Source organism: Anas acuta, chromosome 11 (genome assembly GCF_963932015.1).
Source record: "Anas acuta chromosome 11, bAnaAcu1.1, whole genome shotgun sequence".
Classification (NCBI taxonomy): domain Eukaryota; kingdom Metazoa; phylum Chordata; class Aves; order Anseriformes; family Anatidae; genus Anas; species Anas acuta.
Window position 1 is genome coordinate 17,527,837 of NC_088989.1, and position 18,502 is coordinate 17,546,338.

At 38.9% G+C, this 18,502-nt stretch overlaps 1 protein-coding gene across 1 annotated transcript in view; it reads right to left on the reverse strand.

The window, feature by feature from the left end:
* The window catches only part of VGLL4 (vestigial like family member 4), a 90,253-nt gene extending 72,005 nt beyond the window's left edge, over positions 1 to 18,248 (reverse strand). Inside the window, exons 1-2 of the mRNA XM_068695160.1 lie at positions 17,938 to 18,248; positions 10,802 to 10,878 (exon numbers count right to left, since the gene is read on the reverse strand). Coding sequence (XP_068551261.1) covers positions 10,802 to 10,865 — 64 coding nt within the window. The 5' untranslated portion in view covers positions 10,866 to 10,878; positions 17,938 to 18,248. The remainder of the gene's footprint in view (positions 1 to 10,801; positions 10,879 to 17,937) is intronic.
* Positions 18,249 to 18,502: the final 254 nt, after the last annotated feature.

Consider the following 18,502-nt stretch of genomic DNA (forward strand, 5'->3'; position numbering starts at 1 on the left):
GAACCAGATATATCCTGGCTCTAAAGAAAGCAAATAAAGGCCAGAGATTTATAGTAGTAAAGTTACAACTGCAGTAAACAGCTGTTCTCACAGGAACCAAACAGACAACATGGGCATGACCCAGAAAACAAGAGCAGTTACTGCTATGGCCGCTTTTTCAGGAAAATTTAAGCCTAGTGCATGAGATAAAATGAATTAATTTAAAACAAAAACACAAGAACACAAAGACAATTTCTGTCCAGCTACCCTTTAGAATTATCTTTCTTACAAAACAATAAATCTATTTAAACAAATTTAGTTCCTGTGTTATCAAGGTATTATCACCTAATACAGTATCGTTGTAACAGATGGACTAAAATACTCTTTGTTATACAGTTTAGGGTGTTTTTTCTAGACCCATTTTAATGTGTGTATCATTGAATTTAAAATCAGAACAGAAGTAAAAACAACAACAACAAAAAAAGAGTAATTTATCGCTTCACAATTTGCTAAACAAGAAGAGTTTCTCCTTTTAAGCTTATGGATGATAGACAATTCTGCAGTGACACTGTTTATAGCTGCATGGAAGATTTGTAGCAAGTGTGCTTACACAAGTAATTGATTTTTGTTCAGCAGCAACAGAGGGGAATATTTAAAAGCAAGTCAAAAGTTGGTTTTTGCATCTTAGGGGAGAAATATGCTCTCTTCAGCCTGTTCAGCCTGAAGCAAAGCATTGCAGGGTTTTTTTGTTTGGTCGTTTTTTTTATTAACAACAAAAGGAATGAGTTGTAAAGCAGAGTGGGATAGCTGCCTCTATCCTCCCTTTATTTCATTAGCCATTAACACTCATCTTGGACTGGAAAAACCCATGTTCAGCTCCCTCCTCCTTCAGGTCAGAATCTCAGTGGCATGCCATAAATGAAGTCCGGGCTCCCAGCAAGGGAAAAGAAAACACCAAACATATGTTCATTAACTAAGCACTTACATATTTCTGTTTACAACAGAACTGCAAATACTCAACAATCATTTCAGTGAAGACTGTACAACAGAAAAAGGAGTCGAGATTGCATAAGACCACTTCAATTTTAACACCGCAGGGCTTCTAAAAGAATCGACTTCACAACTTTAATACTGTTTTAACAGTGTGTGTATAAAAACAATGTATTTAAATAAAACCATCCTTTTATTTCAGCATAAGGTCTTTAAATCATAACAGAACACAAAGCTTTCTGAGTTCTTCTTTCTTAAATACAATCTTGTAATTTACTTACAGAAAAAGGTAGTTTCATATCTGCTTGCCTGCATAAACAAAGTGAAGAATTGTTACACTGCACCAAAGACATTATCTTTCCCCAAAAGCCAAGCTTTCCCATCTGGAAGATGAATTACACTCATTGCAGAATGCATGGCATCTGGTGCATAGAACCTGAGCGACGGGAGGGGCAGCACGCCTAGCGGCAACCAGCCAGCCGGGAAGTTGTAAAGCACTCCTACTCCTAACGTTTCCAGACGCATGGATAAAACTTTGCAGTAATTATAAAAATATTAAACAAGGAAAGGGATAGACAACAGAAAATATATTGAATCCAAAGTATTTCTGTGACATTCCAACTCCTTTCTCTCAAATTCTGCCCTAAATGAGAGCAGTAGCCTTGCACGTGTGACACAGATTTCCAAGCACGTCCTGACTCTCTGTGCTATTACAGATGTGGGAAGAACATCCTGGGAAAGCACCCTGCATTTCACAGCACAGCCTGTTGCATTCCTAAGTAAGGTAGAACTTTATTTTATTTATATTTTAATTTTTTAGTGAAATAAGCTGAATAATGTTCACTACATTAAGAATGGCCAGATTTCCACATGCTACTATATTCTGCCTACCAGGAAGAAAAGACAACATCCATTTGTGTAGTTGTGTAATTGCAAATTACCCACCATAAAACAGAAAAAAACACAATGACCAAATATTTTTCTCCATTTTTTTTCCCCAAATGCAGAATACAACAAATGCTACTGAGCACAAAACTCCAGGTATTGTGTTTCAGGGAATACAACCATTCAGAAGCACGTGCACTGACAAGTTGCACATGGTGGTGTATGTGCTATCACACTCACAATATGGCATTCACTCAGCTGCAATTTTCTGAGCAGTGGTTGGTATCTGATGACAAATTCCATTCTCGTAAGAAGATTCTTCTCCCTCCCTGTGCCAAACAACACTTAAAGAGATTGTGTTTCAGTAAACATAATTTCCTTGGAGGTAATGCCACCAATCACTGCAAATGTTTTATCACCAATTAGCTAAAAGGGATTCACAAAGAAACAACACAGGAACTCTGAGCAGCCTGACTCTGAGCCAATGCAGCTTGGGCAGAAACATCTGGTACGTTGAAGGATGCTACATGTTTACAAACTATAGGCAGATGAATGTCTTGATTTTTTTTTAAATTAATTTGAAAAAAAATACATTTAGACAGTTTGTTCCTGAAGGCATTACCATCACTCCACTGGCTATGCTAATGGTGTTCTACTCCTATTAAAATACATGTAGGCGCCATGCAGACAATAGCCCCATTTTCCAGCCTATTTAACAAGTTGAAAACATAACTCTACTCATTCTTTATCTCCTTGCTACAATAAACTTGGGGGAAGGGCATGGAGTGAAGCTTTCTAGAGGTAAGAATATTTGATGGAGGGAAGAGGAGAGGAGAACACAACAAGCAATGAGTTTTCCCATTTAACACTCCTACTTTCAAGAAAATCCTAAAAACGATTATATGGCCCTGATATCATTTTACAGAAAGCTCCTCTGTGAAAGTGTTGAGTAATAAAAACAGCTGAAGTGTTTCTGAAAAACAAAGAGTTGAAGGCCGGGAATTCATCCATTTGAGTATTTTATTAATAATATTAATAATAATAAAAAAAAACTCTGATATTTAAAACAGGGAAGATATTAGCATTTTCCTGGTTTGTATGGTTCATAAATCTAAAAGCAGAACACTACGCATGTTATTACTCAGAGTTTTATTATTTAAGGCTTTTGGTATTCATGCAGCAACAACAGATGATTCAGGCTGCATTTCAATGATTGAACCACATATGTTTTTCCATCACACGATTACCAAACTGAAACATCACACTTCAATACTTTTCCTCCTTTCAGTACTAACAGATGAGTTATGCCACAAATTCTACTCCAAAACTAGTAGGACTCCTGTTCTTCTCCTATTATTGATTAAATGTTCAGTAAATGACTAGCTAACAAATTTATTTTAACACCTCCAATAGCTGTTGAGGGTTCATAAACGTAAATCTTTGCTGATACTGCTGCTTAGAAATTGTATTTGCCTCCAGAAAACTTAAGTTTCTGTTTTGCTAGACATCACATATAAGTTCTGACCATATAGTTTCTAATTCTTAAAAGCTGTTCAATAACTTAATTGCTCATTAATTTATGTAATTAAAGAATTCAGTATGTTAAACTGAGTTGCAGAACACTGAAGTCAAACCTTACATCTCATTTTCATAATTTAACTCTTTGTCTTTAGTATGTATCTGCCTTTTCTCTAAACCTACAAACATATTCATCCAATCATCAAACTGGTAGAAAGATAACAAAATAGTTATTTTAATTTACCATGAAAGAGGAAATAACAATTCACTTACTTTCATAGGAGAAACAATTGTGAAGCATGTCATTTTCCCTCCTTTCACAGTAAGGGAAAAGTCTTCTGAAGAAGTCAAGCTCTACATGAAAGATTAGGCTGGATTGATTAGTAAGAGACATCTAAGAAGAGCTGACAAATCCTGATTAAAAATCCTCAGACTTTGAAAGTAGTGAAGAACAATGTGCATACAAACTACTGTGAAATCTATTTACAGAGTGCAAAAGAAATAGCCTGGTTTGGATGGTTGTGTTGTCCTCAACTTAGCCCAGTGGGGTTTCAGCAAGCATTGTCAGCAAAACAAAAAGTAGGACATTCAGATTAAAAGAAAGACTTTCATTTACTGATCTTGAAAGTAACAAGAAGCAAGATTTTCAGTAGAATTACATAAAAGTTTTTTCTTATAAGGGAGAAATTTATCTACTCTAAACTGGGGAAAAACAAGACACTGATTTAGTCAGTACCCAGTGGCAATGGTATCTTAAGATTATCTATGATGACTGATCGCTTGCTCAGGTAAAGGAACAGAAACTTGCACAATATTCTTCAAAGCAAAGGATTTTTAAAGGACAGTTTCCCTATGCACAATTTTATGGTGCTACTATGAGCTACTGTAAAAGACAATAGCAAATTTATTTCCTGAATATTCCAAAATCAACAGGCAGAAAAGGGTAAGTACTGCCACCCACCTACTGAATTCCACTTCTACGGTAGCAAAAATTTTTGTGGCATCAAACGCTTGTAGGATTTTTTGCCAGACTAAGAACTCAGGCTTTAAATGAAGTTAGGGTGTTAGCAGCATAGTGAATAAAATGCTACAACCAGGTAGCAGGAAATGCAAATTTCCATCTCTGCTTTTGACATCCTACCTAAGCAGATGTAGCCCCATCTCACCATAGCAGTGCTCTGCTTTCTGCCCTTGACGGCCTTGAGAACAGGGACTACATTTTCCCCTGTATATGCACAGCAGCAGGTATTACAGATAACATTAACATTCTCAACAATTACATTAAAAAAAATTAAAATAAAAAAGATCAACTACAGAAGTATTGGCAAAACAATTAAAAGAAAACATAAAACTGGTGATATACTAAATTATTAGAGAATTATACCTATTACTGGGGTCATAAAATGAAGGATTTTAGCATAAGAGGAAAATAGTTTACCATCAATATAGTCTGTATGAGAATTAATGTTTAAAGAACTCAAACTATGTTCTAGGTTGCCCTTATTGAATCAATTTGATTCCCTTCTACCCCTAAAACAACCACTCCATAAGTGATAAATGATAGTGAATTCTCTCTTACCTACAATATACAGCTGTAACTGTTGCCTTGTCTTGCTTTCTTACAAGACTTGTTTTGGACATATATATATGTAAATCAAAATACAAAAAGCAAGTCACATTACAGACTATACTCTATTAGAAATTTATCATCTCGTATTAAGTACTGCACTGCTGTAGAATGTTTATCACCCTTACTGTTAACATTACTCCCCTCAGCCAGGAATGGGCTGAATTTGTGACTAGAAAACGAACAAAGACTGTGACTTGATGCCTCTGTTTCACTGCTTGTAAAAATGCTATTACTCTTTCTCATTTTTCTAAAGCAGATAAATCTCTTTAACAAAGAAATAAAATAAATAAATAAATGAAACTGATCTTTAAGGCTGCCCTCGTGCAAACTTAATTCATATACCAAGTTCCATGCTATTACTCACTTTTAGTCAGCCACAAAATTTTCAGGATCTTGAATATTTTCATTGCTGATTTGAATTGTTCACACAGTAGGATGGAAGATATTTAAGATTCTGCAAAGATTGCTAAGAAAACCTGCCCTTAGTCTCATTGTCTGTAATTTGCTATAAATTTACAAAACAGACAGAAAAGTACAGAAGAGTGCTAGTGATGCTAGAAACACACTGTCATTATTATGTTCAGCACAAATAACAACACTCAAGTCCAATTCTATCGCAAATATTATCCACTTTGTATTTTAAAGTAATACGCTTACAGTCACTATCTTCAACAGTGTCAAAAAAAAAAAACGAGTTGTTCTCATCTCATCCTGAATGTATTCTTTTTTAGGATCAGCTTTCAAAAACAACAAATTACTGTATATTAATTAAGAGATGGTAGACAGCACAAAGTTCCTTCTCCTAGCTGAACTGATTGACCTAAATGAAGGAAAGTAAAAACTGATTTGCAGGTATTGTCTACATGAGAAATTTATTGCAAAATATATTAGGGTAGGGATTTTAAAGCACAGCAGTTCTTCTGCACTAGAAATACCGACTACACAGTCTAGCTTAATTATTTGAAGTGAATTAAACTAAGCCACATAAAAGGAACCATTGCCAAAGAATAATAGTCTTCATAGGCAAGAAGTATAAAATAGCAGTTCCAGGTTTACTTACATACAAATACGGCACACACAACTGCAGTACACATGCAAGAAGCATGACTTGATCAAAGCTTTTTTATTATCATTATTATTTTAAATGCCCTTCTCTATCACAGAGTTTCAAAATATAAAGCAAGACTCGATAGGTATGGACTTGGTACACTGTATTAGAATCCAAAGCTATTACCCTGGACTTTGTTGTGCCATTTATTAGCTGTTTCTAAAACTTTCATTTCCTCATGGAAATATATTATCTTCTGTCTGCCAACAACACACTTTTCACTATAATATCCTGAGAGAGTAAGAAACAACATGTAGTTTTCCTCATTCATTCCCATTCTTAAACTGGAATTGCATACTGGAGGGAAGCACAACTGAAATGTTACTACAAAATCAGCACATGACAAGAACACAGTGCTTTTAATGCATTCTGCAAGTACAAGTCCTCATTTTCTGTCAAACATCTCAAAATAAACTTGACTTTTGCAATTATACATTAATCCACATTTGATAAGGTTTCTACCAGCTCTGATAACAATCAATAGACAGCACACATACACAGATCTTACAGATGGTCACTTCATACAAAACCCACTTCCCAGGCTCTGAAAAACAAACAAACAAAAAAAAAAACAACACAGCAAAACCTTACAGGTGCCACTTACAGATGAATAGTTGCTCATCACCTACTCTTGCACTGAACAGTCACTCATAAACAGCACAGACTTCCTACATCCTATCCCTTTCACTGTTGAAAACTGAGTGATTAAGAGACAAGCCTTCAAGATGACAGGCATCCTTGTATGCTTTCTTTCCAGTGAAACAAGAAATCAAGTGTGGACAGCAAGTAAAAATTGCTTAACCCATCCCTGGCAGTGCCCAAGGCCAGGCTGGATGGGGCCTTGAGCAACCTGGCCTGGTGAGAGGTGTCCTGGCCCATGGCAGGGGGTTGGGATTCGATGGGCTTTAGGGTCCCTTCCAGCACAAACCATTCTGTGATTCTATGAAAAACAAACTCTATTAGAAAATATCTTTGTCCTCTGCTTTAACTGTTAGCATGTCCAAAGCAGTGTCAACTTACCTTCTTTCATAAAGTATAGATCTACTACAACTTAAGCTTAAATTACATCACTCTGGTAAGAGTGACAAATAGAAAATTACATTAATAATTTATTTTCTGTAATTAATCATTTCCATGAAACAGTAGTTAACCAAATGTTTTGTAAATTTTCTTTCATAACAAGTGCAGCATGATTTATACTGGGAGTTGTTGAAATAACTGCCAACATAGTTCATGAAATAAAAAAAAGAGATGCCATTGAAAGCAACATACCGTGCAAACATATCACCAAAGGTCAACCTCACTGACATAGATGAAAAAGAAAAAAAGAAAAAAAAAAAACACACCGTCCTCAAGGTCATATTTGTTTAAAAAAAAAAAAAAAAAAAAAAAAAAACACACTAACAATTCCAGGAAATCTAATAGCCATACATCACATTCATTTTTTATTTGTTTAAGTACTGGTACAGTTAAAAAGATATTTGTTTTCAACTGAATGTAACCTATGCACACACAAAGACACTTCTACATTACTTGGCATTTTGTTGAGTGTCCCACAGAGATAAAAGAGGATACTTCATGTTAGAAAGAATTAAATTTATAAATAATGGTAATATTCTTCCTGAGAATATAGTTAGACAACCAAGAATAAAATGAAATAACGTAGCAGCTTCAGGAAATAAGCCTTGCTATTAACAGGAACCTGTATGTGCACTGCTTAGGTACAGTAAATGCACTTGAAAGCTGCTGATTTGTGCAAGTTAGTTTGAAGTTGAGGTTGAGATAGAATTAAAGCATATCAGGGTGCTAAAGTTTGTAATTTGTCTGCAAGAGGATCAATGTCTTGTATACAAACAGTACTAACACTTTCAGGAAAAGTAGCAGCTAAATCAGTGATATGCATGAACAAGAGCACCAACAACTTAAGCTAGCTTTATATCTTATGAAGGAGTATACGTAGTTTAACTTCAAAAACATTTTATACACGTTATGTACTCTTATATACAGCATATGCTTCCTTCCTTATACTGCAAGACAGAATTGGAAAGGTCACGTTCGTTTTTATTTTAAAAGCTTTAATATTAAAATACTTTGAAGAGGAATAATTTTCAGTGATTATAGTTAAAATGGATGATATCTTAATTGCTTCAGCTGGTCTTGAGAAGACAGATTAGCTGTTTTTAATTCTTACACTCTATGTGGCTTAGATGAGCCTAATCATCCTTACAAGGAGATTTATTGTTTCGCTGGAACCTAACCACTATTTTCTTCATAGCACTTTGATGTCAGAAAAGTTTATGGCTTCATTTTCTTCTGGTCCCCATTGGAAAAAGAAAAAAAAAAAAAAGATAAAATTTCAAATTTGAAATGTGCAAAGGGCATCAGGAATTATCTGGTAGATAAATTTCTATTCCAGAAAAAAAAAAAAAAAAAAAAAGAGAGACTTCAGGTAAGACAGAAATGTTCCAGAAGCTAAACGTATCTGAAATCCTTATTCAAAAGTCAGGAAGCAGGAAAGTTCACATTATCATTGTCAATGTCAAGAAGAACCTATTGTTTTTGTCATTCCTGTCACTGTCCATCCCCGCCCCTGCAATGAATGAACAATAAAATGACCTGCATAGTATTACCTAAATACAATCAACATCACTGAAATAATGCAATACCTTGTTCAGATACCAAGTATCTAAGAATAATGTGATTTAAGGAGGAAAAACAAAACAAAACAAAACAAAAAAAAAAGAAATGACTGGAGTACAGGTCATGACTGGAATATGAGGAAGTCCACAGAATTCCATTTGTTACATAAAGTCAGCATGGGATATACAAGTCCAGAGACGAACTGCTGCTAAAGCTTCAGGAGCAGCCTGCCAGGCACTTTACTGGAAAGCTCAAGGATAATCACTAAACTTAAGATTAAGGCTAATTTCAACCTATTAGTATACATTAGGCAACACCACTTGCTGGTGCAGTTTCCAAAAAAAATGCAACACAAAAAAGTACGGGTTCAGAGCCTGGTCTGCACTCCTTAGATCTTCCTTTTCGCAGCTTTACATATGATAGCGTGCTTGGTGTGCAGCACACTCAGCAACAGGACAAACTTAGAGAGAGTATAAGTTAGAAGCTGCAGAGTGGCATAAATCTAATTAAGTCTAAGTGGTAAAACTAAAGGAATGTAAATTAGAACCAGACACATATCAGCTTCCTCACATGCGAGCTGCACTGATTCAGACTTCCTCTGGATTCTCTAAACACAGCCCAACATTCCTACCCTATGGAACTCAGAATCAAAATCAAACTAGAATCTCAGGCAGTGTATATACACACACACACACACACACACACACATGTAGTCAAAAGAAAATAAGCTAAGCTTTTGCCATTTCAGTAAACATGCAAGTTAATTTACAAGAGAAATTGCCAGGCCAAAATCACAGTTAGAACAATTTCCTTGAGGACTTTCACTGCTGTTCTTTTTACCAGTAATAGTCAACAACTATAGCATTCAACTAAGTCATCCCATTACAGAGGGATCAGTACAAACTTAGTCCTTAGTCCTTATCTAGCAGTAAGGTGAACGTGAAATAGCAACAAAAGCAATATTCATTATAAAGCTAAGACACAGTAACACAGAAGTATGAAACTTTGATTTTGCAAACTTCTTCAACAGTGAGCTACTGTTATCTTGACTATTTGAACATACACAAAAAGTCTGGAACTTGATCTCCAAATACACAGTGTTTGTTTCGTATTTCAATTAATTCAATATGTTGATTAGCAGCAGCAGTAAATCAATTACTTAATTCAACAATCGAAACCTTCACTTTTCAAAAAAAGTCAACTTAAAAGGCAACTTTATGCACAGATGCTACATACAGACACACAAAAAGCGCAGTTTAAAATCCAGAATACCATTTTCCTAGTTAGTATCTATTTAGGTTGATAACCATGATGCATACATTACTCAGAAAAAAAAAAAAAAAAAAAAAAAGGAAAGAAAGTTATTACTAACATGCCATTCTACACAGTAGCACTACAATTTGGCAGAAGTGAAAACATTCTTCTAATATCGGCTAACCCATCTTAGACAATTTTTCTGAATGGTAAGAGAAGTAAAAATATTACCCAAATGCCTGGCAATGAGATACTCTGTAGCTGCAACTGACATCATTTATAATGTTAACATCCTGTACTTGTCTTTTACTAGCACTGAAAGGAAAATGAAGTTCTCATTACTAATTGTAACTGTCTACCTCTAAGTTTTTATGAGCTGGAAAGGAATCTTTGCCCATCTATCCGTGCACACCTAGTTACATGTTCTTAAAAGGGAACAGGCCTCCCTGATGTAAAACGCCTCCTTAGTTTGACAGTGATTCCAATACAAGCTGTTGTCTGCTAACAATCCAAAAGTAATTGGGAAAAGAAGGGCACCTTTCTATGGATCGCTAAGTACATTTTAAAAATAACAGAAACAATTGTCTTGCATCTTGCATACTAACCAATTTAAAAGCAATGTCGTAGTTTTTTTTTTTCCCTATCTTAAGATGACAACCTTAAGAGCTTCTGAAGACATTTTCCTATGTCTTAGACTCAGTAAACTGGAAAGATGGGTAAAGCCAGCAACTAGACTGATGCACAGTACAAACATAAAGCATCTGGATCCAACAAAGAGAACCAAGTTTCAGACTTACGTTTCTCGTCATCAGCATGTAGTAGAGACGCCGCTCTTGATAAAACATCCAACGGAGTCTCCATTCCTCTCTGGATCCTGGAAAATTCGGAAAGGAAATCTTGAATTTTACAATGTTTCAGTAGTACACAGCTAGTTGGTCACTGAATTACAAATGCTAAAAATCCTTTCATCTTGCCTGCAAGTACTACAGGGTCATCTTGCACAGTTCACCTTCTTTTGCATTGAAACATTTCAGTATTAAAAAAAATATTTGTTTCTCCTGTTTGTTTTGTCTGTTGTTTTTCCCCTGTGGTAATCTTCTGCTCTTTGCAAAGAGTAAACTTAGAGATTCAGTACCAAACCATGCTAGGCAGCATGCCACTCATTCACAGAGTACACACATTAGGTATTACAGAAGGAAGAAGAAACAAACAAGAGCACGACAGCAGGAAGAATCAAAAACCCAGTTTTCTGCTGTTGTCACGTTACAACAGCACAGGATTTGTTAAAACCAAGTCACTGCTGAAAACAAGGAAACATTAAATATTAGCTTTCCCACCAACTACTCATCCAAAACAAACCAGAAGACCAAGTTCTCAAACACTTGACTGAAACTGACAACCACTGCACATGTACATTGCAAGTGTTATCTGCTATATATTTTAAGGTTTTTTTTTTTTCCTTCTCACATGCATTCCTTCCATCCAAATAGCTACTTGAGACAGTATCCAAAGGTGCAACTCATTTGAAGAAGACAGCTGGTCTGATTCCCCACAGCAGCAAAGGACTGCTTTAGACCTACAATCTTCAGTAAACATGCACTCCATATTCTCCCATGTCCACAGCAGAATCACCCAAAGCTTTAAGTCATTAAGAGATTTTCTTACTCATGGATCAAATGCTCATCTATATGGTGCAGACTGAAAACTGTAACTCCTACAGTTAGCATCACACCTCATTAGTTGCTTGTCTGTTTTTTTCCCCTACAACTCATAATTGCAATACAGGAAAAATTCACCCCATCCCAAAACAATGTACACTTCAGGAATATAGCAAGCGATATTCTCTCAATAAATAAATAGATAAATAAAATAATTGTTTTATAGCTTACATAAACCTGTAAAAGTTTCACATATATGGCTTCAAAACTATAAAGAAGCTCCAATGTAAGAAGATATGAAAACGAAAGTAAGGAAGAGAATAGCATGTTGTCAAGGTGCTTGCATTGAAAGGCCAACAACTTATAGCTGCTTTTAAATAAAGCAACAGCATAGACAGAACTGGTAAGAAAACAGAGGAAAAGAGAAAATACAAAATTGCTAACAATTTCTTTCATTGTTTTGTTTTGTTTTTTTCCCAAAAAATGTTGCATGCTATTCTGTCATAAGAACTGTTTACTGTAACTTACTTTCCAGTGTGACTTAAAAAAATAAAAATAAAAAAATTAGTATCAACCCCAGAAATCTCAAAACTTATACACTTATATAGATTTAACAAGCTCGTGCTTGGGTAGCAATTTCCTTGACTTTGCACAATGAATAATGAATAATTAATAATAAACCTCACTATTAAAATTCAATAAAGATTGTAAAGCATAAGAGAAAGGATTTTTAAGCATATTTAGTTTTCCATTATTTTTTTATGATTGGAATCCAGTCTTGTTACTGTAGGATTGAATGAGGAGAGGAGATATATTTGCAATAACTAAATATAGCACTCAAGGATAAAGACACACATTCTCCCTCCCTGTCAGGATCACCTTTTGCTCAAGAGCAGTATTTTAATCAAACTGATAAATATCAATTAACTTTTTTTTTCTTTTTAAGACTGTATGGGTGGGCAACAGGTTTTAGAAAATAAGATCTTAGGCTCTTTTTTCTAAGTCTATCGTCATTAAATATTTCTTTATGCCATATTCAGCCTCTCTTTCTTCCAAACCAAACGGTGTCCTCTACAGAAGGCTTCCCCACTCCACTCCAATTCCCTAGACCATGATGCTTGGTTCTCTTCTGATTTTTGTTTTATTGGCATTTAAAACAGCACCACTTTACTTCTCAGTGTTGATTAGGTCAGTGTTGACTGGTCCTCTCACACAAACTCTTCTGCCACAGTAAAAGCTCAGCTGGAACCAGACTGCAGTACCTGGGATCAGAAGAGGCAGCGACACCGAACTGACCGACGGCTGCCCGTGACTTAGCCCTAACCAGCCTTGTCCTCAGTTTCACGGTACTTCAAAGCTTTTTGGACAACTCTTTAGAAAAACCTCTCTTGACTAAGAACAATGTAAAGGATATTATGATCTGCCTTTTACTGAAAACAAATTGCTGTTCCCCTCAAGTCCGCCAGTAATATCCAAATAATGGGAGCAGCAGATGCCCAGTCCCTTTCCGGAACACGCTCCTAGTAAGAGAATTAGCTGGTGACAGAGGTTCACGTTGACAGAAGGAAACATGAACCAAATCTTAATTCTATTCAGGAAATCAGACACTTTTAAAACAATTTCAGTAAAATTGGCCTCCATGTAGTTTCGGAGCTTTGCATATTCCTGAAGCTTACATCATAGGAGAGCTGCAGAAGTGTTTCGCTAGCAGTTAATGTCTTGTTGTGTCCATTCAGCAGCTTCTTGAAAGAGATGCTGCTAATACAGAGATCTGCAAATCCCAGGGTGTGATTCCACATATGCTGCACACATTTACAGTTATAAAAATTACCTTCAAAGAGCAATAAACTCCCAGGTTATTTTTCAAACGATATGAAAAAACCCTCTATCCCTAAATTAAGCTAACAAGTCAGGAATAGCAGCTCAGAAAGGAAACAAAGATTGCCTACAAGAATGAGAGGAGGAATCTTCTGAAGATAGTTCAAAGCTTAAAATTCTCTTTTAATCTTGGCAAGGACAGCAAGTGCTGCAGCTACTCCAACACAGCCTTCAGAGAACAGCCCAGTCATCCTCATAAGGAGTCACACTTCAAAACTGAAGATTTCAGTTTCCAGGGTTCTGATGAAAAACCAGTGAAAAGCAGGCTTCGATAAGTTAGTTAATTCTGTGTTGTGCCTAAATTTGTCTATGTTGTAGAAACAAACTTAAACCATATCTAAAGTTATAAATGAAAGTATCCCATAAAAACAAAGAAACAACAACAACTTTGCCTCTGTACAAGTATTGCTCTACACCCAGGCCTCAAAAGGGAAACCAAATTACTAACGAAACGTAGGTGCACAAATTTAACTTCCTCTGGCTAGGCTCGATCTAAACATGACGGAAACAGTCTTACAGGTCTCCTAGCTGATACAAACTCTGAACTCCTCGATTTAAAGCAATACGAACCAAAAGCACTTTTACAAGAATTTAAGGTAATTGTATCTACAGTAATTTCAGATATTAGTTTAATATCTTAGTGCTCTTACTTATCAATTGCTGTTCCCACTCAGTATTTCCCTAGTCTGCCATTTCTCCTGCATGGCAGCAGAGAAACATTCAGGAACGTAGTAAACACACAGAATGTTAAAGACTGTCAGACTGTCTGAACCACAAATGAATTACTAAACATCTCAATGACACTGATCCCCTAGCAGGTTTTTATGCAGCATCTGCACTTCAGGAACATAACACCCTTCAGTTTAATGAAACAACGCATTTCTCCCCTTCTCTTCAAACTTCTGCAAATGCCATGCACATGTGGAGTACTCTCAGCAAATACCTCACAGTTAACATTTTTGAAGACCATAGCAACAGAGAAATTAGAGCGTTTGCAAACGAACCGTTAAGTGTTTTCATGAATTTATAGAGCACCTTCTGAGCATCAGGGAAAGCTCGCAGGGAAAGCCCTAAACTTGCTTATTTGAAGCTTAAGTAAACAGGCAGCAGAGAAACTGACACCAAAGACTAACTGCAGACTGGACAACGAGACATTCATTCAATCCCACGTAAATTATTATTCACAGTGGGGTACGCCAGGAGAGAGTTCAAATAAGAGATTAATTTCATATTTGATTAAAGGAAAAGGGAATAAGGAAGGAATAGAACAGAGAAATACACAAGGTAATATTTGCAGCAGTAATCGGCATGGAACTACGATGGCTTTTGTCTAGAAGGAATCTTAACTAGGACCAAAGTAATGAGGCAGATAACAGAAATAAGGGATACATTGATGAGAACAAAGATATGCTGGGCAGATGAAAAATTCAGGAGGATTTAGACATAGTTTGGACGTGAAGATTTAAAGAAAGGTCACTGTCATAACGACAGCTGGATCACAGGTCTGACTGACACACAGAACAGCAGCCCAGCCAACGGCTATTGCAAACAAGCTAATGAGAAACGTCTGAAAGCAGACACTACTACGGGGTCTCCTTTGAACTTACTGAGTGTGAACTACTGATAGACATCTACACGATGCCAAGGAGAAAGACTGAACCTTTCAGCAATGTGGAGAAAAGTCTGGCATTTGAATTCGTATGTCTGGTAAAATTACAGGGATAATGTTGGAGGGAGAGAAATGAATAAGCCAAGCCCATTGTAACAACAAAAATGTGAGACAAGAATGACAGGAGACTCAAGAAACTATCAAGAGTGAGGACGAAAGTGAAGTAAGCATAGATAAACAGAAGCATAGGAAAACAAGATTAACTAAAGAGCACTGACAGATAGTCAAAAGCACCTGACTTCTAGGAAGATGCAGGCAAAGTATGTACTAGTCAGGTGTCATACCCCACAGTCAGAGGTGTTTCAGTTCATTTCAATGGAACAAAGCAAAAGTGAAGAGGGAATCCAGACACAGCCTACCAGAACAATTAGTAAGGCTGCAGAGGAAGGAAATATAAAGTAAAAATCTGATGCAAACCAAGTCGGGAGTGTTTTTGAGACAGGAGAGAGCAAAGCATATTAGTGCTGAAATGAGAAAAAGGATAAGCACACTGTATTCAATGTATGCCCTCAAAAGCTGCAACATGTTTAAATTCCTTCAACTGCACCTACATCGCAGCCTCTATTTGTGGGTACATAAATCCTGTGCTGAGATAGATACCCGTATGAAACATTAACTGTTAAGTGTTCAATTTAGATTGTGATAACCACGTAGCACTGATCACCTTCCTGCATTTATGACAGACAGGCTTTCATAGTGAGTTCAGGCTCCTTGGCCAATGGAATCATCAAAATACTACTTTTTTTTTTTATTTTTTTTAAAAGTCTTTCCTCCGTACCTTGTTTTCTTACCGTACTTGTTTTATATGTGAAAGTGTGTTTGAACAGGCAAACCTCCAAACAGAAACAACTTAATGATTTGACTTATCACACATAAAAATAAAGCTTAAAGCAAAACTTTGGCATTTAACCATGTGTTTTTGTTTTCTGTTGCATAAATCCTCTTTAACAAGGAAACATTCTAAAAAGAAAGCTCTTAGAAACAGTGCTTGAAGAAAAATCTAACAAAGGTAAGAATTTAAAGGTGGAGAAGTCTAACCTGACCATGTCTTCCTTTGAAAAGATCATTTAATCCATCATGTAATAATTTCTGATGCAAAAACAGTATGCAACATCTAAATATAATAAAAGGACCTGAAGAGAAGCTACCTTTTACAACAGAAAACATAGCTGAGAACAAATCAGCCTTCTCAGTGTCTCTAAATTGTGTTAGTTACTGAAGTTAAATATATTTAAACAAGAATTTCCTGTTGCTTTAAAATATGCTTCTTCAGTTAAAACACCCAGAAGGTCTATACCAACTAGTTTCTACCATGTCTTAGCTACCAGCTGTGTTTTATACCACTAGACTGTCAGATCCACACCTTTCAGCACCAGTTCTGGGTGCCACCACTTGCAGAGCTGGCCTAATTCCTACTCGAAGGTGTAAAAGCGAGGTGGCAGCAGTCACGGTACCGAGTCCTTCCCGAGCAGAGGTAAGGAGGGCTAGCAGCACAGCACCCTGCACAGTACACCCAGCCCCGTTCCCCACAGCACAGTGGGGGTACTGGTGGTTCTGCAGCAAGGGTTTCAGCCCAGAGGTTTGCTTCAAAAACTAAAAACAAACAAACAAACAAACAAAAAAAAAGTGCAAATGTACAGCACAGACACTGCCAAGTTCTACCAGGAGTCTACCAGACCAGATCTATCTTTTCTGTATGACTTTAGGCAGTTTTTTTAAGGCATGATTGTAACTGCTGCATCAACCAGACGACACGGAAACGTAAGGGATTAAGCAAAGCATGGTCTACATCAGAAATATGCGTAAGTATTTCTTACAAGTAGGCAGATGGGAAAAACACAAAGAACAAGAATTCTGTAGAAAAGCCCTAAAAATATTATGTATGAAGGTAGGAAGGGAAGACTACTGCCAGATTTTACGCTGTTCTAGATGTACGGGTTCTCAGTCTCACCATCTGCAAAGAGAACGCTACTCCCTACCTGCAGCCGCTTCCCCTGCGGGGAACGTTCCTTAAACAACTGCCTAAACTCTAAGAAAGCCTTATCAGAAAAGTTACGCTCCAGGAGGAGCCCTGCAGCTCTAGATCAGTTGCTTGCCTTTGGTTTAATTAAAGAATTCCCATCGTTTCTGATTCCCAATAACCCTGCGGAGCAACAGAGCGAAAGGAAAGCGAGCCGGCCCCACGGCTCCCCTGTCAGCAGAGCAGTTGTTGGGTTTCCACTCGCTGCACTTGCAGGAAAGCGGAGCGCTGCTGTCACGTGCTGTCAGTTTGACTCAGAAACTTAATTACTTCTGATTACATCTGGGCAACACAAACCCAGCTTGACTGCAGAGCCTGAAATTGCTCTGCTCCAGACTAAACCCTGCACGTATGTACAAGCGGAGCATGCTCGATGCAGGATCCGAAGCTTTAACAGCCCCCTCGGGGCTCGTTCGCGAAGATTTGCACCACGGGACCCCTCCCAAACGAGCTCCCCGCCGGGCCCGGGCCCGGCCCGCTTCCCCCCGGCCCCCGGGGCAGCCCGGCGGCTGCAGGCTCCTCGCCTCGCCTCGCCTCCTCCCCGCCCGGCCGCTCCTCAAAAGCCCCGCGGCGGCGGCCGGGGCTGGCGCTGGGGCGGCTCCGCCAACGGCCGCGGCGCGCAGGGCCCGGGGGGGCCCCGGCAGTGCCCTGGGGAAAGCCCCGCGGCAAGGAGCGGGCCGGGGCTTCCCCTCCCCTCCCCTCACTCACCAGCGTGCTCCCGGCCGGGCGGCTGCGGCGAGCGGCGGCGGCGACAGCGTGGCTGCGGGGCGGGCGGCTCGCTGCAGCGGCCGGGCCGGGCCGGGGGGCTGCGGGCGGCGCCTTCACTGCCCGCCCGGGGCTGGGGCCGGGGCCGGGGCCGGGGCGGCGGGGCCGGGAGCGGAGCGGAGCGGGCGCGGGGAGCCCCGGCGCCGCTGGCCCCGGCGCCGCTCGCTGCACGGGCCCGGGGAGGAATCCCAGGAATGATGGAATCCGGCTCCGAGCAGGTGGGGACGGCCGGGCCGCCCCATTGGCCGCGGCGGGCTATGAGCTCAGCATAATTAGGCTAATGAGGCGCTGACGTCACGGCCCGCAGGTAGGCTGAGCGCGGCGCCGAGGAAGCGGGAGCCGCGCAGGGAGGGCCCCGCCCGCAGCGCCCCCGCCGCGGGGGAGGAAGAGGAGGAGGAGGAGGGACCGCGGCGGGACGGGACGGGACGGGACGGGGCAGCGGCGCCCTCCTCTCCCTTCCCTTCCCCTCCCCTCCCTGCCCAGCCCGGGCCCGCAGCTCCCGCAGGCG